This window comes from Lampris incognitus, chromosome 3 (genome assembly GCF_029633865.1).
Source record: "Lampris incognitus isolate fLamInc1 chromosome 3, fLamInc1.hap2, whole genome shotgun sequence".
In the NCBI taxonomy this organism is placed as follows: Eukaryota; Metazoa; Chordata; class Actinopteri; order Lampriformes; family Lampridae; genus Lampris; species Lampris incognitus.
The window spans coordinates 76,852,484-76,879,811 of NC_079213.1; the positions used below are offsets into that span (position 1 = coordinate 76,852,484).

Here is a 27,328-nt window from a genome sequence, read left to right on the forward strand (position 1 = left end):
TCCACATCACTCTTTGAGAGTGAGGGAAAAGAGTTGTGGAATCCTGGAGCCAGTGGAGCAAACAGCAGCAGCTCTGCTCAATCTAAGTGCCAACATGTTGTACCTAGAGACGGGAACCACAGCATCCTACAGCGAGGTAAGGCCACTGAAGGAGCTCCTGGTGAGGCGTTAAGCATAGCACCCATTCCCTCTCGGTTGGTTCCCAAGAGCTCCACGGTACGAATGTAATAGAAAACGGCGACATAGGGTCGCAATACCAACAGGCCTAGAGTTAGAGAAGCGGTGATCTTTGGGGACTTATATTTTATGCCTTTGTTGAAATCCGATTAAAATCCGTTTCGGTCATATTTGCTTTCCGTTTGCTCCTGGATCCTTGTCGTATACAGGCCGGACATTTATACGACACGGTGGTGTATGTAGAAAATGTTTTATGTGGATGAGTAAGTTTAAGTGAAACTGAACTACAAAAAAAAAAAAGAAGCCGCTGTGCGTGTGTTTAATTCAAAAAGTAGCCTTTACCACGAAGAAGACTTGACGCTGTTAGGATGTTTTGCAGTAGTTTCCTCTTTGTTTGCGTTTCGTTTCAGTGACATTGTTTGTGTGTGTGTGTGTGTGTGTGTGTGTGTGTGTGTGTGTGTGTGCTCGTGCATGAGCAAGTGTGCACGTATGTGTATATCTGTGTGTATTTGCCTGTGCGTCTGTGTGTGTGTATGTGTGTAAGTGCAGGGAAGAGGGGAATGTAAACACCTGGAGTGTCTGTTGAATAGCACCGTTTTATGAAATGGCCGCAATCTGCTGGCACAGAATGTGGCGTCTGCTGTGATTTCTTTTTTTTTAATGCAGCGAGTGTTGTATAGACTGGACACATTGGAAAATTTGACTTTCCGGTAGTCTGTATTTACGGGTTGTTGCTCAGATTTTCATTTTTTTATTTCCTTAATAAACTGTCCTTGGAAAAAGAAAATCCAGGGAGTTACTGAGGATGAGACAAGAAAAACTAAGTGAAACTACCTATAGTCAAAAACTATTGGAAAAATATATTGAGTTGATTACTCTTAAAAGAAACGCTGATTTCATCTCCAGCCATCTCGTATCTTACTGAAGCAAATAATAAATAATCAGGTGTGTGATTCTGTAATCTTAAAACTGCCTTATCCAAAGGTCAGGGAGGAAATGACAGTGTTGGATTAGGATATCAGATGGGTTTATTAGAAGGATCTAGTACACCATCTTTGCTTCGGCGTATGTGACCATCTCCTTCAAGACGTCCTTTTAGCTCAGGTGTTTAACTGTAGAAAAAGGTCATTTATTAGGCTTAAGTGCAAAGATATGAAACTGTCAACATAGCCATAAGATGTCAGTAGTTTTTATAATGTAAGTCTGTTATGAATTTAGAAATCAGTCAGCATACTTTTTGTGTTTATAGGGTTCTCCATACTACAGATCTCTCCCAGTAAGGATCTACATTGTGCCGTAAAGGGTTTTACTACACAGGCTAGCAACAGCAAGAAAACATTTCTTTTTGTCTTTTACATTTTGTTTCTTTTAATAGCGTTTTGATAGAAAATGAAAGGTACATCTCTTTGCAAGCCAAATATCTCTGCGATCTGCAGAGCTTAGTCTCTCGAAATGAAAGTGTTAGTGTCATGATTAATGGATCCTTATGTTAAAAAGGGAGAACAACATTCACAAAAGCCACATTTATAGTAGGATTATAAATTAGAATCAAATATGAAAATGGGTTTCTACTGCCACTATGTCCTTTAATGAATTTGATGAGACCTGTTTTTTCTCTTTATGAAAAAAAAAGCTACCATGGCAGTTATTTTTTTCATTTGCTGCACACAGCCCCTGTCATACCTTGTTTACTTTTATGTTTTTACATTTACGCAGTCTTAGAAGCCAAGCTCAGTTGTAACATGTTAATGCAAAATCTCAATTTAAATAGGGATGTTGCATAAGACGGGTTCTGTTCATTCACTAGTTTGCACAACCCCTGCTTTTAATACATTGACTTGCCCCTTGTGATCCTTGGTCAGAACAGCTTTGGTTTTGTGTTCCCCAAAAGCAAATTGCTGTTCATCACTAAGTACTACGACTGTCTGTAGTGTGCACATCCTTTGTGAACATTGTGTTTGCTGAGCTGGAAAAAAAAAGCTTGTCCATCTTTGGTTGTATTCACCGTTTTGATTTTCCAGAAATGTTAGCACCTTTTTTTTACCCCAGGTGCCATTTCTACCATTAGTTTTTGCTGTTTTTGCACCAGTTCTCCATTGTTGTTGTCATGCAGTTGTATTCTTTTCACTTTTTTTTTTTTTTTTTTTTTACAAATTCTGCATCCAAACACTGCCAACCTAAAGAATTGTGATGGATTCTCAGATTGCAGGTTGCAGATAGCAGGTGTGTCAAGTCACTGTCTTTTAAGTTGTTGAGCAGGGGGTCTTTAAGTGCTGTCCAGCCCAGTTCCCCTGGTGTCTGAGGTATCAGGTTCTCCGACCCCCAGTCTCCAGGGAGCCGCCACAGCCATTAGAATGTGGCTGGCCAGGCGCTGCTGTTTAGCCCAGGATCGTAATTGCTTTAATGGTGTGTTGATGTAGATACAATCACCTGCTCTGCCCACCCCAGCAGGTATGAGGTGCAGATAGACCCCCAGCCAGCCCTGCCCCAACCCCCGCCCAAGCAGAGCTTTTAATGCCTCCTTCCCCCGTGGTCACTCATCACAGACACTCATATGTGATGGCCCAGGGTATACAGAGTAGGTCACCAGAGAGCCTGGAATGGAAACTATTCCTCCCCTCGGGCTGGGTCTGCTCTGGTTCCTGTCATTTATTGGCAGTTCAAAGTTCTGGTCTAATCAATAGTCATGCAAGCATTGGTAGAAGTAATAAAATTGTTTGGAGATTCATGGACATCTTGTGTCTTGTTACATGTCACCAGCTGGTGTGAAGGAGCCTTCTCTGCTGCAGTCGTTCGTACATTTACATGTAGTGAGCTTTTATTTGATCGTCTACATGCAACCTATTCCTAAGAGGAGCCCAGCGGTGGAAACAATAGTTTTCAATGAACTCACTTATCAATTTGCCTGACGATAAATGTAAGGCGGTCCAGAAAAAAAAAAAATTGAACGTCCTCATATGCCTTGCTACGTATATGTGAAGGAGACACTTTGACAACATTAATAATGACCTTTTGGATTAGAGCTGATGTATGTATTTCAGATATTCATGATATGTGCTCTGCATTATTCAGAGTCCTACATTGGTATCAACAGGCTATCAAGCTGAAGGTCATCAGTCTCTTTCCTGTCGGCTTGAAATGCTTACTCCAGCATGTGTCTCAGACAAAGAAATGGTTTAAGGCTTCGAACAGACTGCACAACCTTTCACCAACTTTATTAAAGGCTGTCGAGGATGTCAAGGCTTTTGATTTACTGTGGTTCTGTTTCGCAGCCTGACGTCCCAAAGGCCCTAAGCACAGAGTCAACTATAAACAGAAGGCATTTTTAAGAGCAGCTAAAGTGGCTATTAAATTGCTGCTATATTACAGTGGAATAGGATCTGATTAAAGGAAATGGAGAGAGGGCCTGAATCCCCCTTGTACAACCCTTTTTAAAAGTCGATAGTCAACTTCCAGTTAATTAAACATGCAGACATGATGAGTTCCAGGTGAAATTTCACTCTTGGGCACTGGAATCCGGTTATTAACCCATTATCTCTTCATACTTAATGTTAGAGTTTAACTTTTATTTTAACCACAAAAATAATTATCCTTGGCCTTGCATTACAACTTAGGCTTTTATGCCAGCAGTCCAAATTTTTTGCTCCAAGATTATAGCTGTGATTTGTAGTCCGTTGCCAGTGTCAGCCTTTTCATTAGAATAATAATTGGACTTTGATAATTAGTGCCTGTCACATCCCCCTTTGCAGCTGTCATCATCAGTTAAAGGGAGAGATTGTCTCTGGTGTGAATGGCTAAAAGCGTCAGTGCAACTGCAGTGAGAGGGCAAGAGCATCTTGCGTCATAACTTGGGAAATCAGACTCTGATATCACTGCTTCTTACTCATCACATGCGGGAAAAGAAGCACCAAGCAGGAAATTGTATCACACTTTTAGTTTTCTTGCGGAATTGGGAAGATTTTTCCCCCCACCGGTTTGTGTCCACCAGTGAGGCTGCTTGCTGTTTTGGTCATGTTAAACTGGGGAGGGTGCGGGGGTTGTATTTGGGGGGGGCTCACATTCTCCAGATTGCAGTCCCCTGGACTGACTAACCAGTTTCTGAGATTTCTGTAGGAGGTTAAACTACAACCATTCTCTGTGCTCTGAGATCAAGTCTATAGCCCATTGAGTTTAAACTCTATTATACTCGTATGTAATTACCCCATTGTAAGGAAGCGCGTGTCTGGGAAAGCCTCTTCCTACTAAAGGCTAGAGGGTCTACACCAGAGTGGAGTCACCTTTCTGTGTGTGTGTGTGTGTGTGTGTGTGTGTGTGTGTGTGTGTGTGTGTGTGTGTGTGTGTGTGTGTGTGTGTGTGTGTGTGTGTGTGTGTGTGTGTGTGTGGATGCACTCACATGTGTGCTCCATTCACAAAACACTTGTCTCCTAACACCTGCATACCCAGCATATTGTTCTCCAGACAGGCTCGTATAAGCTCTGGTGTCATTGTTTCCGGGGGTTAAGCAGACTTGTGCCGCACACACACAGTGACCCCTATCCAACAGCAATGCAAAGCAGTGAGCTAGCCTGTGGCGTTGTTGCAGAAGTATGCTGAGGTTGACTTGAGTGACCTCTCTCAGGTGCTTTGTGTGTGTGTGTGTGTGTGTGCGTGCGTGCGTGCGTGCGTGCGTGTGCGTGCGTGCATGCGTGTGTGTGTGTGTGCGTTCGTGCTTACACTTGTGTTTCTGTGTAATAAAGTGGCCCTAGTATTTCATATTGTACCAGCTTGGGTAACAGGTAAATTATCTGTGCCCCTAGATGTTCTTGTTTTTGTTGGTCACCTGGCACACAAGTAACACCTGGCAGTGGGTGTGAGCTGGACAGCTGTGGTCAGCCGTGCCTGAAATAAACAAGAGGCCCTGGAGAGATTAATGGCTGTCTAAAGAGAGAGTGCCATGGCACCTAGTCCAGGAATGTGCCATTTATAACTGGAATGGAATGGAGCGGATGGCTAGCAGAGCAAGCAGGAAGGGGCTGGCTAAAGCCCAGGCGTGTTCTCCATCCTGTGTAAAGGCAGTCATTTTAATTCCATGCCTCTTGTCTGGATAGCTTAGGTTATAGGAAGGGGAAACATTAGGCGGCGATACCGGAGTCACATTTGATGTTTTTGTTGATTTTGATCCAAAGACAAACCAAGGAAGGCTGATAATGACACTGAATGTGGATTTGGGAAATGCATAGCTTTACTTATACCCACAGGACAAGATGGGTTAACGGTTGCATTAAAATCACTGCTGTTCAGCTCAGTATACCAACGCAAGCCACAGATCTCCATAAGGGTTCACTTGCTAGGTTGAGTTTGGTGTTTGACCAAAAATAATTTTTTTCCTTAGGTTTACCTTTAAGTTAGAGTTCTCTTTTTTGATCGAACACATCCCACGAAACAAATACTCTTCTATTATTAGCTGAGTGGTTTTTTGAGTGAATTTGAAATCATATTACACTTGAGAACGAGAGGGATTTTTTTGCAAAGTACAGTTTTTTGGCAGTCATTATTTACATAAAGCTTAATAAGTCGTAACAATTTAACTCATAGTATTAAATAATTACAGCTTCATGGCTCATTGCATGAATGATGATTCAGATCCTCCTTTGCCTTTGTGAGGTACTCTTGTGGCTGTTATATCATCTGGGGCACTTCTGTACAGTACATTTCTGTACAGTGATGTTCGAGTTTTCGTTTTGAGTGCGTTGAAAAGTTTTCAGCTGAATCAAAGTGTCTTCACTTGTTTCATTTTAGCAACAAAATACTCCAGATGACTGATAGAGAAGGTAATAACAAGTTTCTTTTAGAAGCCATGCTCATACATGTTAGTGCACAGGGTAATCTAACAGTCTGGATAGAACTTTGCAATGCAACGTTCTCTGCAATGTTTTTTTTTTTTTTTTTGCTGGTAGCTAACCAATTGACAAATCTGTACTTTCTTTTCAGGTACGACATGTTTGTTTTTGTGATTACTGAATCAGAGCAATGGATTTATTCACAGCATTTCATTAATTCATTTTCACTAACCAAAATATCCACATTTGGGGCATCCGGGTGGTATGGTGGTCTATTCCGTTGCCTACCAATGTGGGGATCACCAGTTTGAATCCCTATATTACCTCCGGCTTGGTCAGACATCCCTACAGACACAATTGGCTGTGTCTGCGGGTGGGAAGCTGGATGTGGGTATGTGTCCTGGTCGCTGCACTAGCACCTCCTCTGATCAGTCGGGTTGCCTTTTCGGGGGGGGACGGGGAACTGGGGGGAATAGCGTGATCCTCCCACGTGCTATGTTCCCCTGGCAAAACACCTCATTGTCAGGTGAAAGCGGCTGGCAACTCTACATGTATCAGAGGAGGCATGTGGTAGTCTGCAGCCCTCCCTGGATCAGGAGAGAGGGTGGAGCAGCAACTGGGATGGCTCGGAAGAGTAGGGTAATTGGCCAAGTACAATTGGGGAGAAAAAGGGCAGAAAAAATACAAATAAATTTTTTTTTAAAAATCCACATTTGCTCAAATATATTGGCCAATTTATAAATGCATTTATCTGAACTAAGTATTGATCTACAGGTAGCTGCAAATCTGCCTTTGTGTAAGTTCTGAACAGGGTTAATTTAATAAGGTAGTTAACTATATCTAAATGAGTCAGTTTCATCAACATATTATGGTCTTGTGTGCCATCAGACATATATCACTGTAACATTCTCCTGTAATGAGTCAATATATTCCTTTGTTGCTGTCCACCTCAACCCCTCCCCTCTATCTTCTCTAAAGTCGCAGTACACAAACCTGGGGCTCCTGAATAGCATGGACCAGAACATCCAAAATGGAGGCTCCACCTCCACCAGTCCCTACAACAATGAACACGCACAGAACAGCGTGACTGCCCCATCACCCTACGCCCAGCCCAGCTCTACATTTGATGCCCTTTCTCCCTCGCCGGCCATCCCATCCAACACAGACTACGCGGGGCCCCATACATTTGATGTTTCCTTTCAGCAGTCCAGCACAGCAAAGTCTGCCACCTGGACGGTAAGACACCTATTTATTAATTCAGTTAGGCTTTCTGTTTTAGCTTATCTTATCTTTTTTATCTCTATCACAAGGCACTTAAGGTATTTCTGTTCATTTTTGTATTAACTCAAACTATGTCAAATAGTATTTGTAAAATTCTTAGGGTTAACCCGCATGGAGTTCTAGATGAGTAGCAGTTATTACTGAAGGACAGTCAGTACAGCCTAAAGACCCATTCCAGTGACAGTTAATTCCAAATCGTAAACTGATTGGAAAACATCAGAATCAGCATCATGTTTATTGGCCATGTAGGTTTGCACAAACATGGAATTTGACTCCGGTTTCATGGCTCTCTCAATGTACTTAAACTTAGAATAACAACACTACAACACAGCAATCTTCAGATGTAAGTATTATATGATATGATATTATATTAAATCCATCTTAAATTCATCTTGTGAAATAAACCCATAATACACAATTTTACTTGTATCTCCACTGAATAATAAATAGTTTCAATGCACTAACAATTTCACCACATCTAGCTGCACTCTCAAGTAGTAGTGCAGTGTGTATTCTTTTCGCAAAAGGGCTCTGATTGACAAGTTGACATCAAATCAAACACTGAAGGGGCACACCTGAGAACTGTAAACACAGTTTATCTTACATTTACAACCTATCGACAGTACAGTTATTAAAAGGTGATGAAATATCAACATGACAGTGCACATAATGTGTTCTGCAGTGGCAACCTAAATGAGAAGAGAAAACAGACACAGCATGGCTTAACAGGCTGGCTGGCCATGTCATGATGCTATGAAGTGGTTTAGGTGACAGTGGCTCAGTACAGATGCATGCTCCATGAAACAACATATTAAAGGTTGAGCTTTGCAGGATTCAAAGTTAAATCTCTTCAAATATAACGTCTCATTGACTGAATCACATTATCGTTAGAGCTGATTGAAGAAATAGTGCTGCATGTCAACTTCACATAATTGGTGAAGTATGTGAAGTACGATTGCGAAAAATTCAGACTGTAATGCCTCTAGAAATGTGCACTCCATAGGTATGCATTGTTTGGATCAAATGGGGAAGTCCATCATTTTCCAATGCAACATAGCCATGCATACAAGGTCCTAACTGTGAGTTTTGTGTAAACTAATTTTTTTTGAGCCACAGAGGTAACACGGTAGACATCAACCATGTTTGAGCTAGGTGTATGTATGTGTTTTTTTTCACCTAGCTCCTAACAACCTAGAGACTAACAAGTGATGGACAATATGAGAGTATGAAGGGATAAAAGCTGGACGTGTATCCAAGAAAGGCAGAAAAACACAAATTCAAACAATGACATTTATCAGAAATCGTGATGTTCAACATGCCACTTACCACCCAGATAGCTGAAAAAATTAGTTTTTCCACTGGAATGGAATAAAGCAAACTCTAAAAGGGGTAAAGGTTGCTTTCAAGCTGTTCAGTTAGTGAAAGGTAAGTTATCAGTAAAAGTTTCCTGTAAGTGTGTAATTTCCTTAGCTGTCCTCAATACTCTCTATCACAAGCATCCGGGTAGTGTAGCGGTCTAGAACGTTGCCTACCAACACGGGGATCGCCGATTCGAATCCCCGTGTTACCTCCAGCTTGGTCGGGCGTCCCTACAGACACAATTGGCCGTGTCTGCAGGTGGGAAGCCAGGTGTGGGTGTGTGTCCTGGTCGCTGCCCTAGCGCCGCCTCTGCTCAGGCGAGGAGGGGGAACTGGGGGGAATAGCGTGATTCTCCTATGCGCTACATCCCCCTGGTGAAACTCCTCACTGTTAGGTGAAAAGAAGCGGCTGGTGACCTCACATGTATCGGAGGAGGCGTGTGGTTGTCTGCAGCCCTCCCCGGATCGGCAGAGGGGGTGGAGCAGCGACCGGGATGGCTCGGAAGAGTAGGGTACTTGGCCAAGTACAACTGAGGAGAAGGGGGGGATGATACTCTCTATCACATTGCATGATAAACCCCAAGTATCTGACAGCCAAATAAGATGAAATTAAAGGTGTTTGCAAAAACTATTGGACCCAGGTGTGATTTACTGCCTTTAAAAATATAAATAATATGAGGTCAACTGAGAATTGACCTCATATTATTCATATTGTTTTTTGTTGTTTTTTTTCTGAGCAAGCATTTGTCCATGTGGATGCATTGTCTATGTAACTAAAATTAATCCCAAACAAATTGTTGTGCTTGTTGACATAACGGTGGGTCATTACTGTATATGATACAGTGATTTGACAGGGTAAGGAGATATTTCTGTAAACCATGCAGTCTTTACCTCCACAGACTGTGTTGTGCTCCAGGCAGATTGGTTGCACCCTGTGTGAAAGAGCCCAGTTGCGCAACCACATCTAGCAAAGAAAAATGCTATTTCAGATGTGATGCTTCAAATCTTGACGAAACCCCAAGCGTTGCAAGTTACTACACTTGCTGAAGGGGAAAAAAACTTAAGAAACAAGATATACGACAAAAGATAATCAATGCAAGACTCTTTTCTTTTTTTGTCTTAGACAGTCTTATCATTACAATCATCTACAGTCTTTTGAATATAATCATCCAAGGGGAAATTAATGTGGTAAATGACAAGTGCATTCAGTGCACAAAATACCAAATACTCTGCTCATATATAGGCCATCTCCTTTCAGGTTATCCTTGCTCTGAATGCTCACGTGCTAGTCATCATCTTGTTTACACCGAAGTTTACTTAAAAATTGGATGGAGTTCAAGGGTACTTATTTGATCACAAAGCTAAACAGGTTCAACAGTTAGTCCAGGTGTGGTGATAGCCTGTGCAGCTAGATGTCACCATGTGATGGCTCAGTAAACCTACACAACCAGCTCCTCTGGCTCTGTCATTATGGATGATAGGGCTAAAGGACAGCTGTTGCATCAGAGCCCCACCTGCTTGTTTTGTTTACCCGTCCACGCTGCAATACTCGAGGCAGACGCCACGCTGCAGACCAGCAGCGTGGCGTCTATGCTTTCGTGTATTGGTGACAAGCGGAGAAAAGCGCACACTAGCTGTCACCAAAGCTAACAAGTAATGAGTGGCACAAATTTCACCTCCAGATGGAGTTGTTCATTTACACATGACATGCATGCTTCGCAATAAATTGTGTTTATGTCATGCAATTCACATTTGCGACTTTGAAAAGTTGAACTGCAATGATCATCAGAGTACTTTTCGTGCAGTCCCGCATTGCATTCATTATGTCAGGCATTCAGGCTTGATTGTCATGATCCACAAATTACAAATCCTGAGTTTAGATTTGGCAAAGAGGAGCGTTGAACAACCTGTGGGCTTATTGCACAAATGTCAGTGGTAATGCAGTGTGCCTCTGAGTAAACAGGTGTAACTTGAAGAGTATTTTGGAGATCTCACCTTGTTCATTGGCCACGCTAAGTGTGGGATTGTGACATTTACCCGATTCCCACACTGCCTTCAGTCATCCCTCTTATTTTCACAGTCCAAAACAAAAGTGTCTGATCTCCAATTGTGTGGCGGTACGAGTGTGGGGTGTGAGAGGCACGCCCCAGAGTGAGGGCTACCCTCTGGTTCATGACACATCCCATCACAGACACCAGCAGGGTAACAGACCTAAGTATCACAGTCATAACACATGATGCAAGACTGGTTTGATTGGTTTAACTTTTTATGAGAACCCTCACAGGTGTCTACTTTCTTTTTAAAATGCTGCGTTCATTAAAGTAAATCTCCCCTAAACTCCTTAGGGTTAATACAGTTTACCCCAAAAAGCAATGCAAGCAAAGTTCTGGTTTTGTTTTTGCATGCTGAGTCATTATTTTATGCGATCAAACAGAAAGTAGGAAATTGAGATTTGTGAACATGAAAAACTATCGGCTAACACCCGTGATACCTCAAGTGACATTTTCTGGTACCTTCTACAAGTTCAGAATGTTATCACTAATACGAAATTAAAATTGTTTAATTATTTTGAAAAAAAAACAACAGTAAAATCCCCAGTCTGTCTTTTTTTGTTTGTCAATGGAGAACCTGCAGGAAGTGCTGACACCACACCATGGAGCCTTGGTTCACTGGGTCTCTGGTTTCAGTTTGCAGTTGTTTTCGCTCAAAAAAATAACAATTTTTGTCATATATCATTAGAATAATCTATTAATGCTGATGAAGGCTGAGGGGTGTTGGTTTGTTTTTGTTTTTTAATTTTCATTTAATGGCACAGGTTTAATTTCAGTACTACAACCATTTACATAGCTGCAAAATGTTGTCACCTGTTCTGAAGATTGTTGTTGTTTAACACATGCATGGTTTTAAACATGTGACAATAAAGAAACCTTGAACCTTCTCCTTATCAAAGATGGTTTGCTTTGCCATATTTTTGCATCATCATGCATTATTTTGTGATTTTGTTTAGCTAATGGTTTTGCTTAATGACTCAGGGAGAAAGCGAGTCCTCTTCGAAGTGGTTGCTCAGCTCAGAGAATTATGATGGTGGTGTTGGTTTCCATCGCCTCCCTCGTTTGATCTCGGGAGATCCTCTGGAAAGCTCAGACCGCTGGACTCATGATGGACTGATGGCAGAGAGCCACCAAAGATGCCACCACCACAGCTTTACTCTATCCATAGATCTACTAATGCCCCCCCCCCACACACACACATACACACTTTTTTTTTAAGACCTGTGAGATCTTCTGTGGGACTTAGTGGGCTGTGTACTGTGCTGTTTGATGACTGTTCTTACGGAGACACACCTAATCCCAAACCCACACCTTAACTTTTTCCTGTCTAGGACGCCTGTGACACACAGAGAAAGGTGCAACACGTCAACGTTTCCCCGAAACACTCACACACTGCCTCCTATTCAGAGTTTACTATGCGCTGCACCATTGTACTTTAATCCTTTATCATTTAGTTAGGCAAAAGCATATAACCAGGGCAAAGAATAAAGTCTACATGGGTTAGAGGTATTTTTCTCTTCTTTGCTTTGCTAAATTGATGGGGTGTTGCAAACGAGGCAGCCATTGTTGGCTAATGATACTACCATTGTGAGGCCTAAGACTGGTTATGTTTGCTGTGTGTATTACCTGCCACCATGCAGTACTCAAAGGAGAGGAATGTCATGGTTTGGGCTATCACTGGGACTCTGCAGAGCTGGGGGGATTACAGTAATGGATTGAGGGCCTGTAGATAATACTTGTGTAAATACTGTGTGCCTCTTTCCTGAACCCTGTGCTGCTGGGGTGAGCTCTGTCTTTTTGAGAGAGTTAAGCTCGATGGCTGCATCTCACATTGCGCCGGAGGAGGAGGAGGGCACTTGAACGCTCAAAGAGAAGAGTGTTCCAGCAAAAGGCGGCAAGCCACAGCTTGCCCCTGGAACATCTGCGGGCCGTCCCACGCCTCACGAGATGGGGCTGAGACTTGTTTGTGTCAAGAAGCTTGTCACGACTCGCCCATCACAGAGACACAAGCCCTAAAAACCTACAGCTTGGAAAAAAATATACGAGGGAGATTTTTTTCAAAAGGCAGAGTTGAAAAGATTTATGACGTACATAATTTCTCATAAATGGGTCTACAAAACATTATCAGGCAGTTACCGTATATGATGCACCCAGTATTGTTTTTTTTTGTTTATCTTGCAACAAAACAATACAACTACCACCCACGACATCACAAACAGCAGTATTGCTGCAAATAAGAGAAGAAGGTCTGTAAATGTGTTCATAGAAAAGGAAGACATTATGCCGTCACTATGAGGAGAGGTGTCTTTCATAGATAAACTCTCAAATCCAAGTAGAATGTGATAACTCATAAGATATTATGGTTAAGAGATATGACTTTTGAATGATATCGAACACGTTTTTGTGTGTGCGCGCACGTGCGTGTGTGGAAAATGCTGCTTTGGCGTAGCGATTAGTTGGCTGGGACTTTGACTAATAGAAAAATAAGATGGTTGGTGTGGTAAATGTTGGCTTTTTGCCATTTCCAGCGGTGAACTCGGTTGTCGTTATACTCGGTGGATGGTGTAGATACAGTAAGTATCTGACTAATCCTGAGAGTGATGGATGTATATCCTACTCTTTCAAGACCTGCCACATAAACATGATGCCACACGTGTCCAACTTTGCTGCTGCCTAAGGACAGACCTGATCACCAGGGCTGTGAAAACATCGGCACTGGTTACTTCAACACAAAGACCTTCTAATTCTCAAGAAATATTTTTTATCGTATAGGTTGTCCTAGATTCCTCTCTAGTAGTTCACTTGAAGAAGCAGGGTTCCCCCCCCCCCACTTCCAGAACAAGGGAGAGGAGAAAACTCCTTTGCTTTATTGTTGAATTAAACAGGCTTAGGAGAAGCTCTCGGCATGATATGACATGTTCGGTATGACAGAGACAAGACCAGAGGCGCCAAACGGTGCTTGTTTAAGGCCTGATTTTTGTCAGGACTTGACTTCTGCATGCGCCCGCAGCGCCTGTCACAGAGAGAGGAACGCTACAGCTGTGGACCTGTCTCAACCTGCATTACACGGGAAGTGTGTATTAGTGCCTGATGTGATGCGAGAAAGTTGTTGCACAAATGCAGCACTGTACACACTGAAAGATAATTTTGCGCTGGGCGCACTTTCATTATCATATCCATTTCTGTTAAACTCTCATGATACCCACTGCGACTTGCAGACTTGTTGGCCACTCTTTTAGTGGGAGTCACTTTTTGGCAGCATTTGTTGAAATGGATTGGGTTACTTAGCCCAGTATCTATCTATCTATCTATCTATCTATCTATCTATCTATCTATCTATCTATCTATCTATCTATCTATCTATCTATCATCTCTGTTGGCCTGTTGCTCAATTTTTCTTTTTCTCACTGTTATACCTGCCAGTTAAAGATGTCATGCAGTCTGGTTGTTCCAAACACCTACTAGTTTATACACATATATATATATATATATATATATATATATATCGTTTTTTTCCTGAAATCGTCAATGGTGTTATAAGTGCTCAACTAATGAGGAGGGGAATATCAACACAGATACAGGAAAAGAATGCATTAAAACTTTTTTCCTGCATCTGCAATTACTGCAATGCATTAGAACTTTTTTTCCTGTATCTGTGTTGATATATATATATATATATATATATATATATATATATATATATATATATATATATATATGATTAGGGCTGCTCTATATTGTGTGTTTTGTTTTCCCTGGCTGTTTAATACGCATTATGACCAATGAATGGCTCATAATTACGTGTTAACACCTGAGTGCCACACCCCATGTGAGCCACTGAATCCCATCAGTCAACTGACTGCCCACCCTGAACAGTGGGAGCTTCAGCCTTGTGCTGCTTTCAGCAATCAGCAGACGCTCCTGCTCTCACTGCTGAGCAAACACAGCACCAGCAGCACATATTTGTGCTCTCAAAGTTTGTAGCTTCAGGGCTGGGCTGGGATGGGATGGTGTGTGTGTGTGTGTGTGTGTGTGTGTGTGTGTGTGTGTGTGTGTGTGTGTGTGTGTGTGTGTGTGTGTGTGTGTGTGTGGTGTGTGTGTGTGTGTGTGTGTGTGTGTGTGTGTGTGTGTGTGTGTGTGTGTGTGTGTGTGTGTGAGCGAGAGAGAGAGAGAGAGACAGACGGAGCAAGGCTGGCATATAATCTCAACAAAATGTTGCTTTATGCCATTAACCTTTCTGACTTTCTTTTTTTTTTAATATATATATAATTCAATTTTTTTCTGTTTTGGCCTTCAGCTAAACAAAAACAGTGCCCTATAATTATTCAAAATACCATGCACTTAGTCTTTATACAGGGCCTCTCTTTCTTGCTCTTCCTGCTCTTTCCTCTCTTTCTCGCTTTCCTGTCTCTGCCAGGCTTCTTCACCTCATTTAACTGATTGACAGGGGCGCATGGAGAGGATCGGGTTGGGAGCAAGGGGACAACTAGGACTATTCATCTTGATTTTTCTTTTCTTTTTTTTTCTTTTCTTTCTTTCTTTCTTTTTTCTTTTCTTTTTTTTTTGTTTTGTTCGTAAGACCTCTTGGTGAGCTGCTTTGATTTTAAGCAGCGATCAGTTCAGTCGTCATGTTGACATACAAGTCCCAGAGCTGAATAGATCCTCATCACTAAATCACCACAAGTGTCATTTGTGCAGACTCACTGTATTTAAGTACTAGTGGGAAGTCAGAGGACTTGGTATGTTATTTTACTTTTATTGCCTTAGTGGTTACCTTCCTCCTGAATACTATAATTCCCTAGCAGATCACCTTCATATAGCGCCGTGTCCCCGCAGATATCAGTTAAACTTGTGCATGTAAACTTTTATAATGAGATCACTTGAGGAAAAGAAGATAGTTGAGAGTTTTTGGTTATTAATAACCACCTTTCTCTTAGTTGATCCCAACTCTCGGTGAAATTCACTGGGGTAAAACATTTAGTGTTTTAGCGTGTGTGTGGGGGGGGGAGGGGGTGAGACAGAGAGAGATATGGGGAGAGACAGAGAAATGGAGGGGGGGAGCAGGAGCGAGAGAGAGATGAGAAGGTGCTGTTCAGAGTTTGTCCTGATGAAAGGTTGTGCCTGGGGAATGGAGTGGAAACGTCCGTGCCAAGCTTGTGTAATATTAAAAGTCAACACAGACAGGTATGGGGATGTGCTCCTTTCATTGGAACAAAACTTAATAGAGATGGAATTTTATGTGGCATTGTTCTAAAACACTGCTCCGGGCAGTTTTCTCAGTGTTCACAGGATACTTTTTTTTTCCTTCCCTCAGAAATAAAACTGGGAGGAAAATCTCAACCCACCCACCACACATACACACACACACACGCAAGCACGTCTATAGACACACATGCACGCACACACCCCCCCCAGCTCCCCCATCCCACCCATCTCCCCCTCCTCTGCATTTAGGATTTAAGACACTGCCTGCAAAGAAATAATTTGAATAGTTTCACTCACAAGGTTGTGTTATGCCCATTACAGACTTTTCATTTCTTTTCAATGGCTTTCGGGTTATCTGATCTACCAGTGCTGGGGGAGAACATATAGCCATTATTTGATAACTTCTGAGCTGGACTTTTGAACGTTAGCCGGGCTGTGGGAGCAACCACCATGTTTTGCCACAAATCCCGAGTGGATCCTGAGTGACTCGGGCTTCTTTTGGTCGGAGCCAAAACTCAGTGAGTCAGTTTCCAGTTGACCCACAAGAAAGAGCACACTAGTCATTACAAAACAAAGGTCCTACCCTGCCAAAATGATCCCAATCTCTGTTTAGTATAACTGTAGCCAGGTAGGTTGTTGTAAAGCAACCACGTTATGTTTAAGAGTCCTCCGAAGTTTCACAGTGAGTCTGTGTGTGTGTGTGTGTGTGTGTGTGTGTGTGTGTGTGTGTGTGTGTGTGTGTGTGTGTGTGTGTGTGTGTGTGTGTGTGAGTGGGCTATAATCACAGTTTTGTCTTTAACCCTTTCTCTCTCGGTGAGAAACAGAAGTGCACAGTCCAGGCAACAGGTGTTGCAGGGATCAATTCATCCTCATAAAACTTAAGCCAAGTTTGTTTTGAAACCTAAATAAATAATTTGCTGCGTTGCATAAGGTCGTTTGTCCAGTGAGCACATCATTCATTCTTGGGGATATCATTACATTTTGTTGATTTATCACAAGATTTATAATCTTTTCGATTTTGCCCTCTTTTTCTTGGCTTCCTTTCCAGTACTCAACAGAGCTCAAGAAGCTTTACTGCCAGATCGCAAAGACCTGTCCGATTCAGATTAAGGTGCTTACCAACCCACCGCAGGGGGCGGTCATCAGGGCTATGCCCGTCTACAAAAAAGCTGAGCATGTTACAGAGGTGGTGAAACGTTGCCCAAACCACGAGCTTAGCCGCGAGTTCAACGATGGTCAGTACTTTGACTTGATGAAAAATAGGCACCGTTATTGCCAGTCACTTTTTGGCCTTACCTGTTCACCTTGCTGTCTTTATAACGTGATGTCATCTCCCTTCCAGGTCAGATAGCCCCTCCAAGCCATCTGATCCGCGTGGAGGGCAACAGCCATGCCCAGTATGTGGAGGACAATATCACAGGTCGCCAGAGTGTTCTGGTACCCTACGAGCCCCCTCAGGTGAGTCGCCCATCGGCCAAGAGATAAGACGCTTCCTCGTCCTGTCATTACCACATCACCACTTCACCGCCGACTCTGACGGACACGGCGGTGACAGACTCGACCCTCTCCGAGTCTGGCTGTCCTCCCATCCTTTACATATCTGATTACCCCTCCCCATAACTCAAGCTTGGCATCCAAGCGAGTCCTTTTATTAGCTCGCACCGCAGCATTTACTCTAACTTAATCTTTGTCATCCCTTAAAAGGGTTTGATGTTGAGTTTCTCACTCATTTGTATAATTTGGCTTTTGACTTGAAGACCAGCCTAGACCGCTGTTGAGGGTGAGAACTAGATTACAGGGATATAATGTATAAGTCAAGAGTTGAGTCGCATATAGGATTTTACTGGGTTTATTTTTCACTCACCAATCCTCTGCACCGTAATTTAATATGGAAAGGCGGTGCTACTTTTGATTAAAAGGTATTGTCCTTGTTCACTAGCAAATAGTAATTGGGATACTAGCAAACATCTCTCGCATTGCCCACATTTGACTGGATGATCAGGTCTCCAGCTCATGATCAAACTGACTGTTTACTGTACATCATACAGGGGAGCAGCATTGCCGTTCAAGTGATCTTGAAAATATTTAAAGCAGTTACAACTTGCTTTTGAATAATTGTCATTTCATATGCAGTACTGTTGTTTTTTGTCTTGATTTTTCTCACCAACTGTGATTTCAGCAGCACCTTAGCCTATTAAAAAAAAAGAAGAATTAAACAAACTTTGGCTGAAATCATAAGAAGCAAAAAAAGATAATGAAAATGCCCAATGGACAATTTAAAAGCTGTTGAATCAAGAAAAAGAGCCAAAACAGAAAACAGTATGATCTGACTTTATAGGAAAGCCGCAGTCTGGTGTTGTCACTAAATATTGACACTATTCTTTTCTCAGGTGGGTACAGAATTTACCACAATTTTGTACAACTTCATGTGCAACTCGAGCTGTGTAGGGGGAATGAACCGACGTCCCATCCTCATCATCGTTACTCTGGAAACCAGAGAGTAAGGCACGAGTCCATCAGCACCCTGGCATCTGATCCCTCGCCTTGGCTTGTAAAATCTCTCTGACCACAGCTTCCCCTGTATCTCTCTGTCTTCTCCCAGTGGTCAGGTACTAGGTCGCCGTTGCTTTGAAGCCAGGATCTGTGCTTGCCCAGGCCGAGACCGCAAAGCGGATGAGGACAGCATCCGCAAGCAACATGTAACGGATAGCACAAAGAGCAGTGAGGGTACGAAACGCCGTAAGTAGTGCTGGGGCTGGTGAAGGGCTGACAGACTGGATCTGGCCTTATCAGACATACTCCCTATCAAAACGGTGCACTCACTAACACACAAACACTGCATGCATGCCAACTGCCTGCACCCTCCTCCTCGCTGCAGTCTTCCTGCTTCTTGGTTTCCATCCTGCTTTTGCTGAGGCTGACTGTCCCAGGTACCCACAGGTATTGACCATGTGTCTGTCCTCTTCCTAGCTTTCCGCCAGGCTTCCCATGGCATACAGATGTCCTCTATCAAGAAGAGAAGATCTACAGACGAGGAAGTGTTTTGTTTGCCTGTGAGTTTCCCACCCTTTTTCTTAGGAATTTCTTAGGGATTGTGCAATCTATGACTTTATTCCTGTTTTGATTTTTTTTTTCCTTTAAACTAGCAAAGGTTGTGTCAGCAGCTCATGATTTTCTGTCTCCCTTCGCCCTTTACAGATTAAAGGTCGTGAAATTTATGAAATTTTGGTGAAAATCAAAGAGTCTTTGGAACTCATGCAGTATCTGCCCCAGCACACTATTGAGTCATACAGGCAGCAGCAACAGAATCTCCTTCAGAAACAGTGAGTAACAATATACATTTCTAACACAGGAGCTCCCTATCTGTTGTTCAGTTGTAGGCAGACATTACTAGCAAGCAAAATATTGATTGAGGGGAATTTTAAAGGAAGTGAGGCTTGTCTTCATCAAGTAGGCAAAGAAAACGTCCCTTAATCGCTTTTTGGATATGATTTTGTTTTGAATAGTTGTTGTGACTAAATACACTACTTTTTTGCTCCAAAATTGCATTGTATTTATAATGGCTATGCATTTATGGTCTTGATTCTGGTTTATTATTGGCGAGAAAAACTAATATTATTGACACTAATAATATTATGAGCATTAAAGCACTCTTGCATGGTAACTGTCAACGTCAGAGGATTTTTCTTAGAAGAATATGCAACTCACTCTATGAGTTCCTCAGTGTTTCACAAGAAAAGTGTAGAATTGTGTTCCTTGCTTGTGCCCTAGAAGATGAACCTTGCATTATTATGTAGAGCTGGGGTTTTTTTTCTCTCCTACTCACTCATGAGAAATGAGCCAAGCGTGATAAATCGTGACAAATGTACCTGGCTACGCTTTGTTTAGAAGGAGCTTCCAAAGATTGATGGTAACGCCTTTGGGTGCTTTGCCAGGTTTGCACAACAGCATCAGTCACAAAATCCCTACCTGAGTCTCATCTTCTGGCTTGAGCATAATTAAAACTGTCTTGGACAAACCCATTCAAAACACACTTTGCCTTGATCACACCCATCCACTAGAAGCTATGGAAAAGGATGGATGTGTTTTAATGATAGTTTGACGGTCCCATGACCATAATTATTGCTTACATTATAGTTTCCCATTAAGAGACTGGCAGACAGCCTCGTGGTGAGATAATGCTGGCATTTGCTTTTTTTTAAACTTTATTTGATTTTTTTCAGGCTGTCTGTTAATTGCTATCTGACTATCAAGTATTTATGGATAAATGAATGTTGTGGTACAGGTGTTAATTTGAGGTACATTTGCCAAGGCAAGATTTATTTTACATTCACTGATGTAAATATCTTCTTGTATTGTGAATGTGTAGTCTACAAAGCCAGAATCTTAGTTTTGCTTTTTCTTTGTAGCATGTGGCATTTTTATCCTACTTACCTGGCTTGTAACATCTAGATCTTTGTCATATCATTGTTTACCTTTGGGAATATCCTCACACCCCACTTTATGTGCATGCTGCTTTATTCCACTTTCTTCTTCCCTTCATTTCCATGACCTGTCTCACCTGTATTCTCAAGCCTTGCAATGTTCTCTTCACAGCATTTGAAATAAAAGGTTGTCAACTTAAAGTGGATGTCAGGCTTTATTTATGTATTTATTTTTTTTGTTTGTTTGCTTGTTTGTTTGTTTCCTTAGTTTAAAAAAGAAAAGCTGTATGAAATCACTGCACCTTCCAATGACAGTGAAACGCCGTAAACTTTATAAATAGTGCCACCTATTGGGTGTTGGCATTAGTGCAGGACACAAGTACTCATTGCACTGAAATCTAGATTACAACTTTGATATATTTATTATCAACACAAGTGACAACCAAAAACTGAAATTCAACTTATAAATTGAAACGCAAAGATTTTATTTGATTTGATTTTTTGATTTTTTTTTTTGATTTTTTTTTTTGATTTTTTTTTTTTTTTTGTGGCTTATTTAAAAAAAAAAATCACTTTCAGCCAGAATTAATGTTCCACTGTCTTTTCCAATAGCATGTTGAGCTGCCTTTATGAACCCTGGGCCCTCTCTCTGTTTTCACTTCTCTTTCCTCCTTCAGTGAGGTCTTATTTCTGCTCTCTCTTTTCTCTGGTTCTTCCTTGCAGTCTTCTAAAAGCCCGTCTTGGTAACCAGCTCCTGGAGCCTGCAGGAGAGCAGAGGCGACGATGCAGTTCCTCCTGAGTTTCTCCCCCCACATTCCTCCTCCTCTCCCAGTTTCGTGGACTTTGTCTCCATGTCTCTTTTCTTCCTCTTTTTTTTTCTCCTTTCTTTCTTGGGTCATGGGGATCTAGCGCTGAGGATGTGCCTCCATTAAAATGATCAAATCCTCAAGAAGAGATACATGAACAACGATCTGTTGCTGCTACATGGTCATAGGTTAGAACGTGAACATTTTATTTACCCATAGTGCAAATAGTACACAACTTCTTTCTGACCTGTAGCTGCAGTGCTATATGGTGGACAAAGCTATCCCTTGCACACGGTGCTCTTATTACGATGACCATTGGGTCTAGTAATAATTTAGGCAAAGATGTTTTTGCATGCATTTTTTTTTTCTAGATGAAAGGACTATTTGGTCAGCTAGCCTAATTGCAAAGTCATTCTTAGTCACCATAGCCAAGGATGCAGCTTCATTTAGGCAATCCTTGTTGGGTTTTATAGAAGTGTCATTCATGTATTGTGTAGAGTTTTTTTTTTATGCAAAATAACTGCGTCTCAGTTGGCCTCTTCAGCTTTTACTCTGGTTGAAGTTGGCCAGGAACCAAGCTCAAGTGTTTGTTTTTCTACGTTACATGATGTACTAAGCTTTTTCCAAGTATGTGTGTTGTCTTTGCTTTGTCATGAGAGCTGGACTCATAAAATTTTGGCTATATTGTGAGGGTTTTTTGGGGGGGCGGTTTGGGAGGGAGAGACTTTATCCAGGAGTTAACTGCCAATGCTGGTCATGTTTTATAGCGTCACTGCAGGACAGTCTGTGTGTTTGTTTTTGATCTTTTTTGTAACATTTCTCAATAAATGTCTTTTAACAGAGGAAATTGCAAATGTATGCTCTGTTATGCACAGAGAAGTTTCTTTTAACGTTTACCTCTGCAACCGTTCTGTTTGAAACAGATGGTTTTATTATTGTGGCTGTTGCACTTTTGTCTGTTAGAACGTAATAAATGTTTTGTTTCTGCTTGGACCTTCTTTCCTCTTCTCTCATTCAACTTCATCACCGCTTAGAAGGGAAATATTTTCAACATTTGGTTTAGCCTACAACCTTAATAAAGATAACAAGCCACTATTTCATCATTTTGTGTGGGTCTAATAACATTATGGGCAATTGACAAAAATAAGATCTTGTTAAAATCAGTAATTATTCAATAGCTATTCCATTTAGCTATTATTGTTGCTTTGCTAGCCAGTCTGACTGCATTACTTTATTATACACAATGAAGCCATTTTTGACCATTGTCATTTAAACACTCAGTTGCCTCAAGCTGTTTTTTCTATGAAAGGTCATTGCTGTTGTATTGTTGATACTGTGACAGAACAGACCTTTGCCACTGAAAAATTGTTTTTTTTTTAACAACAATGAATATAATGGCCTATATCGTCCTCTCTCCTGCTCCAGGTCCTCCATGCCTTCTCAGCCCTCCTTCGGCTCTGGCTCTCCAACTCATGGCAAAGTCAACAAGTTGCCCTCTGTCAGTCAGCTCATCAACCCTCAGCAGCGCAACACACTCACCCCGTCCAGCATGTCTGGAGGCCTGACTGACAGTAAGTGTGCCCCTTTGTTTTTGCCCCTGTCTAGCTCAGCCCCCCTCCCCCCCAACTCCTTTTGCCACCAATCTTCAGAGCCCCCTCGAGGCGTATTGTATATGTATCAGGACAGCCTGTCTGGGCAGGTTGCAGCGACCTGCCCACATCTTAGCCCCCTGTCAGGATGCTCCCCCCCCTCCTTTAACAAAACAATGTGATCCCTGTGAGACTCTCCTCCTTTGTGGGCCCGCAGGACCTGTTGTGATGCAATGTCTGTCATGTTGAGGGTAACCACTATGTGGCCCTTCCCATTCGCCCACATTTCTCTTGGTATGACATCATCTCTGACAAGTAAAGATTGCCCACAGCTCATGGCTGCTTGTGTTTCTCCAGTGACTCCCATGATGGGCACACACGTTCCCATGAGTGCTGACATGAGTTCACTGAGCCCTACACATGCACTGCAGCCCCAGCTACCCATGGTACCTTCCTCCCATTGTACACCCCCTCCTCCATACCCGATGGACAGCAGCATCTCCAGGTACCTGACCAGATCTCAGGAGAGGTGGGGTGGGGGCAACTCCTGATAGAAGTAGAACGGGATACTCTTCATCGTTTTATGTTAAAATCAATAACACATCAACATTTTTTTCCCTCAAAGTTGCATGTTGCACGAAATTAGCTGTGTAGATATTGAAACAAGAGTGAGAAAATGACAGCTTGGTACTTGGACCTTTGTCAACTCCCGACCCCACCCCACCCCTGTCCCCCCCTTACAGCTTCCTTCTACGGCTGGGCTGCTCAGGCTGCCTGGACTACTTCACAGCACAGGGTCTAACCAACATATACCAGATTGAAAACTATAATATTGAGGTGAGACCTTGCTTATCCTACACAAGTCATTTGTGGCCTAAAAGGGATGAACGTATGCCTGCAATTGCTAATGCTGACCTGTGCGATGTGTGCAGGACCTGTCCAGGCTGAAGATCCCTGCAGAGTTCCAACATGTTATCTGGAAGGGTATCATGGAGCACCGACAGACCATGGATTTCTCCCCACCCCCCCACATACTGCGCACCACGAGCGGGGCCTCCACTGTCAGCGTCGGCTCCTCTGAGGCCCGAGGCGAGCGTGTCATCGATGCTGTGCGCTTCACCCTCCGCCAGACCATCTCCTTTCCCCCGCGTGACGAGTGGTCCGACTTCTCCTTCGACCTAGATTCCCGCCGCAACAAACAGCAACGCATCAAGGAGGAGGGGGAGTGAGACGACGGCACGCACTCTCGTTCTTGATGTCACATGCGTTTTTTTATCTCCCGATCCAATATTTCAAACCTGTTGTTTGAACATTTCATATGAAATTCCAGTATGTAGCTTGAATGTTGTTGAGAGCGAATTCTATATTCAATTAAAAATGCACTTATTTTCATTAATTTTCTGTCTTAACATAGCCGTGGAGAGATGGTGTTGAGTAAAGTTAGCTTGAGAGAAACCTTAAGAAATGCCAAGAATTTTCAGTTTGCTTTTGAGATTTTGTTTTTAAGTATTCAGAATCCATTCCAATGTTAAAGTGTGACTGGAAATAAAATTGCGTTTGAGGGGCTTTTTTCTGCTGTGGGCCATAGCAAATGTATATTTTAGTTTCTCAGACTTGATGTCCCACAGTGATGGCTGTACACTTTAGTCAAGTACACTGTTTTTGATATCTTGGTCAAGCCAGGATTGATTGTATACATTTCAAAATTTTCTACTCAGAAGTGTTAATTTGTTTCAGACGATGGGCATACAGTTTTTGTCTGTTTTATGAGTCTCTCTTTGGGATTCCGCAGTATTTAGGCTTAGGTGACAGATGGTTTTTCATTTGATTTAGCCGTATATAATGCTCTTGACCGAGTGTTTTACAGTGGTAACGCTACCATGACTGATCTTCTTTGTCTTTTGTCCAACTGTTTACCACTGCAGATCCATTATTGTTATTGCATTTTAAAGGGACGGTTCACCTCAAAATCAAAAACGCACGTTTTTCCGTGTTTTTTGTAGTGCTATTTATCCATTTAGATCATTTTGGTGTGAGTTGCTGAGTTTTGGAGATATCAGCTGTAGATATGTCTGCCTTCTCCCAAATACAATGGAACTGGATGGCACTCAGCTTGTGTTGCTCAAAGCACCAAAAAAAATGTTTTTGAAAAAACTCAACAGCAATGTCTCTTTCTGGAAATCATGACCCGGTTACTCAAGATAATCCACAGACCTTGTTGTGAGCAGTTTCATGTAGGTGTAGTTCAGTCTAAAAAATAGGAAAAACGTATTTTTTCTTTTGGGGGGAACTGTCCCTTTAACTATGATCTTTTACTGATAGAATGGTTGCTCAGCACAGGTTATTTTTGTATGTATTAATTCATGAACCACATAGTTTTGGTAAAGGTTTGTTTTATTTGATAGCTGGCCAAAACGTTTGATATAAATGTATATACATTTGTATAGTTATTTTCTTAACGTTTCCCTAAAGAAAATACTTGATTTTCAACGAGAACAAATGCATCTTGATGTGAATATTGCCTGGTAGCTATATCAGCAAAATAATACACTGGACAACAAATGTTTTAAATGTTTTGCTTCCTGAAAAAAAAAAGAAAAGCTTATGATAGACAATGTCAAGCCGAACACAAAAATAATTTCAGATTTGCTGTATCACGTAGGAATATGGAGAAACATTAAAATAACTTTTATTGAATTTAACATGTTTAATCGCATAATGATGCTGACACATTGTGTTAGTTTAACTGAGCTTAAAATGTTTTGCAGCTGATTTTCGTTTGTACTCAGCATCTGGTGCCTCTCGTGTCAGTGTCCAACAATAGTCGGCCAGCATTGATGGATTTCAGTTGCCCTGATACCTCTTTTCCATGGTCACAATGTCCTGGTGAAACCTTTCACCATGTTCGTCACTGACTGCACCAAGATCAGCAGGGAAGTCCAAGTGTGAATGCAGAAAAAGAATTTTCAATGTCATGTTGCACTTCATTTTGTATGCTTTAAGCATGTTGTCAAGCAGCTCAGTGTAGTTTGGTGCTCTGTAGTTGCCAAGAAAATTCTTAGCAACATCCTTAAATGCCTACCATGCTATTTTCTCTGGCCCCGCTAGCAGATCTTCTAACTCCCTGTCATTGATGACCTGTCTGATTTGTGGACCAACAAAAATACCTCCCTTAATCTTGGCATCAGTTATTCTTGGGCACGTCTGTCTCAAATAGCGGAATTCATCACCTCTTTTGTTCGTTGCTTTCACAAAATGTTTCATCAATCTGAGTTTTATATTAAAAGGAGGCAGAAATATCTTTGTTGAGTCAACAAGTGGTTTATGCACCATACTTTTCTGCCCCGGAATGAAATGCTTATGGAGCAGCCAGTTCTTTTTAATGTCTGTCTAATTTAATGTTCTTGACGGTTCCAAAAGATAGACATTTTTGTACCTGGTGACAGCAAACCCCCTCCTTGCAATCTTGAACCAAGTATTTCTGCTTTAGCTTTTGACAAATCCAAGTCCCTGACCAGGTCATTTAATTCTGTCTGTTTTATCAGATCAGAATAACTAGGCACAAAGCGTTCAACATCTGGATCAGTGTCAATTTCCACATCCGGTTTATGCGTTGTGGCATCTTCATCTGCCTCATCTAGGCTCCATGTCTCTGGTGGCTTTGGTACTGGCAAACTGTCATCATGTAGCACTGGTATCATAGTTGAAGGCAGATTGGGGTATTAAATAGATTTTTTATTTTTAGTAGACAAGCCAGATACATTGGTCAGACAGAAGTAACAGTCCATCACGAGATCCTTCTGTTCTCGCCATATCATTGGGACTGCAAATGGCGTTGACTTCTGAGTACTTCTGAGCCAAGCTCTCAGGTTGACTGCACATTTTGCACAACATGTGAGGAGCCCGGGGTTTCTCTTGGTCACCAATTTTACATCTGAAGTAGGGATCATAGGCTGTCTTAATAAGGGCAGTCATGGTGCGTCTTTGAGCCTTAAACGTATACTCGCGCAGATGCAACAGAATTTATCGCAGCTGTTGCAACATTGACGAGACATTTCTGCCGTATTAAGTCTTCCTGAAGACGATAAATCCTATTTTTGTGCATCAACATGCATCCAAACAGCATCTGTAAATGTGAGCAGCTTTTATAGCCTGTCTGCCAGCATCTAACCTGACTAAGCATTGCCAGGCATGCCTAAAGACAACATTTGCATAGCACCTACACTGAGTGCATGCCCAGGCATGCACCGACCAAAACAGCTTGATTTGTGGGCAACATACTAGTAGACTTAAAAGATGATGGGAAATCACAAAAATAGGTTATATCTACAAAATGGTATGTGACAGGAAATTTTTAAGGTGATTTTCTTCATCAGCAACCCAAAATCCATAAAATACACTCAAAAATTTTCAGGAAGCAAACTCTTCATTGTCTGGTGTCATGTATTAATTAAAAGGAATAAATATGTACCCTTCATTGGCCTAGTCAAAGTTCAAAGTTTTGAGTAATGTATGTTGTTAACGCCAAATGCATCTACAATACCATATTTTTGTATAATGTATTGTAAATATGTTGCAATGTACCTAGGCTATTTTGATATAAAGCAAAAATAAATAT

At 41.8% G+C, this 27,328-nt stretch overlaps 1 protein-coding gene across 2 annotated transcripts; it reads left to right on the forward strand.

The window, feature by feature from the left end:
- Window positions 1-27,328, forward strand: tp63 (tumor protein p63). Of its 2 annotated transcripts, XM_056275871.1 has the most exons (13): window positions 1-136; window positions 6,975-7,232; window positions 16,940-17,126; window positions 17,234-17,349; window positions 18,282-18,391; window positions 18,494-18,618; window positions 18,862-18,944; window positions 19,090-19,214; window positions 22,547-22,708; window positions 22,773-22,789; window positions 23,068-23,215; window positions 23,454-23,547; window positions 23,643-27,328. In XM_056275871.1, the coding sequence occupies exons 1-13, from the start codon at window positions 95-97 to the stop codon at window positions 23,937-23,939; spliced, it is 1,764 nt and encodes a 587-aa protein (XP_056131846.1). In that variant the 5' UTR covers window positions 1-94; the 3' UTR covers window positions 23,940-27,328. The 2 variants fall into 2 exon arrangements, with proteins under 2 accessions (XP_056131846.1, XP_056131844.1); XM_056275869.1 differs by lacking the exon at window positions 22,773-22,789 and having other exon boundaries at window positions 22,547-22,692.

Excerpts from the sequence above, each read along its gene's own strand:
- tp63 (XM_056275871.1), top strand. The coding sequence starts at position 95 with ATGTTGTACCTAGAGACGGGAACCACAGCATCCTACAGCGAG. Across the intron at positions 17,350-18,281 it reads TACCCTACGAGCCCCCTCAG|GTGGGTACAGAATTTACCAC; the intron begins GTGAGTCGCCCA and ends TTCTTTTCTCAG. Across the intron at positions 23,548-23,642 it reads TTGAAAACTATAATATTGAG|GACCTGTCCAGGCTGAAGAT; the intron begins GTGAGACCTTGC and ends CGATGTGTGCAG.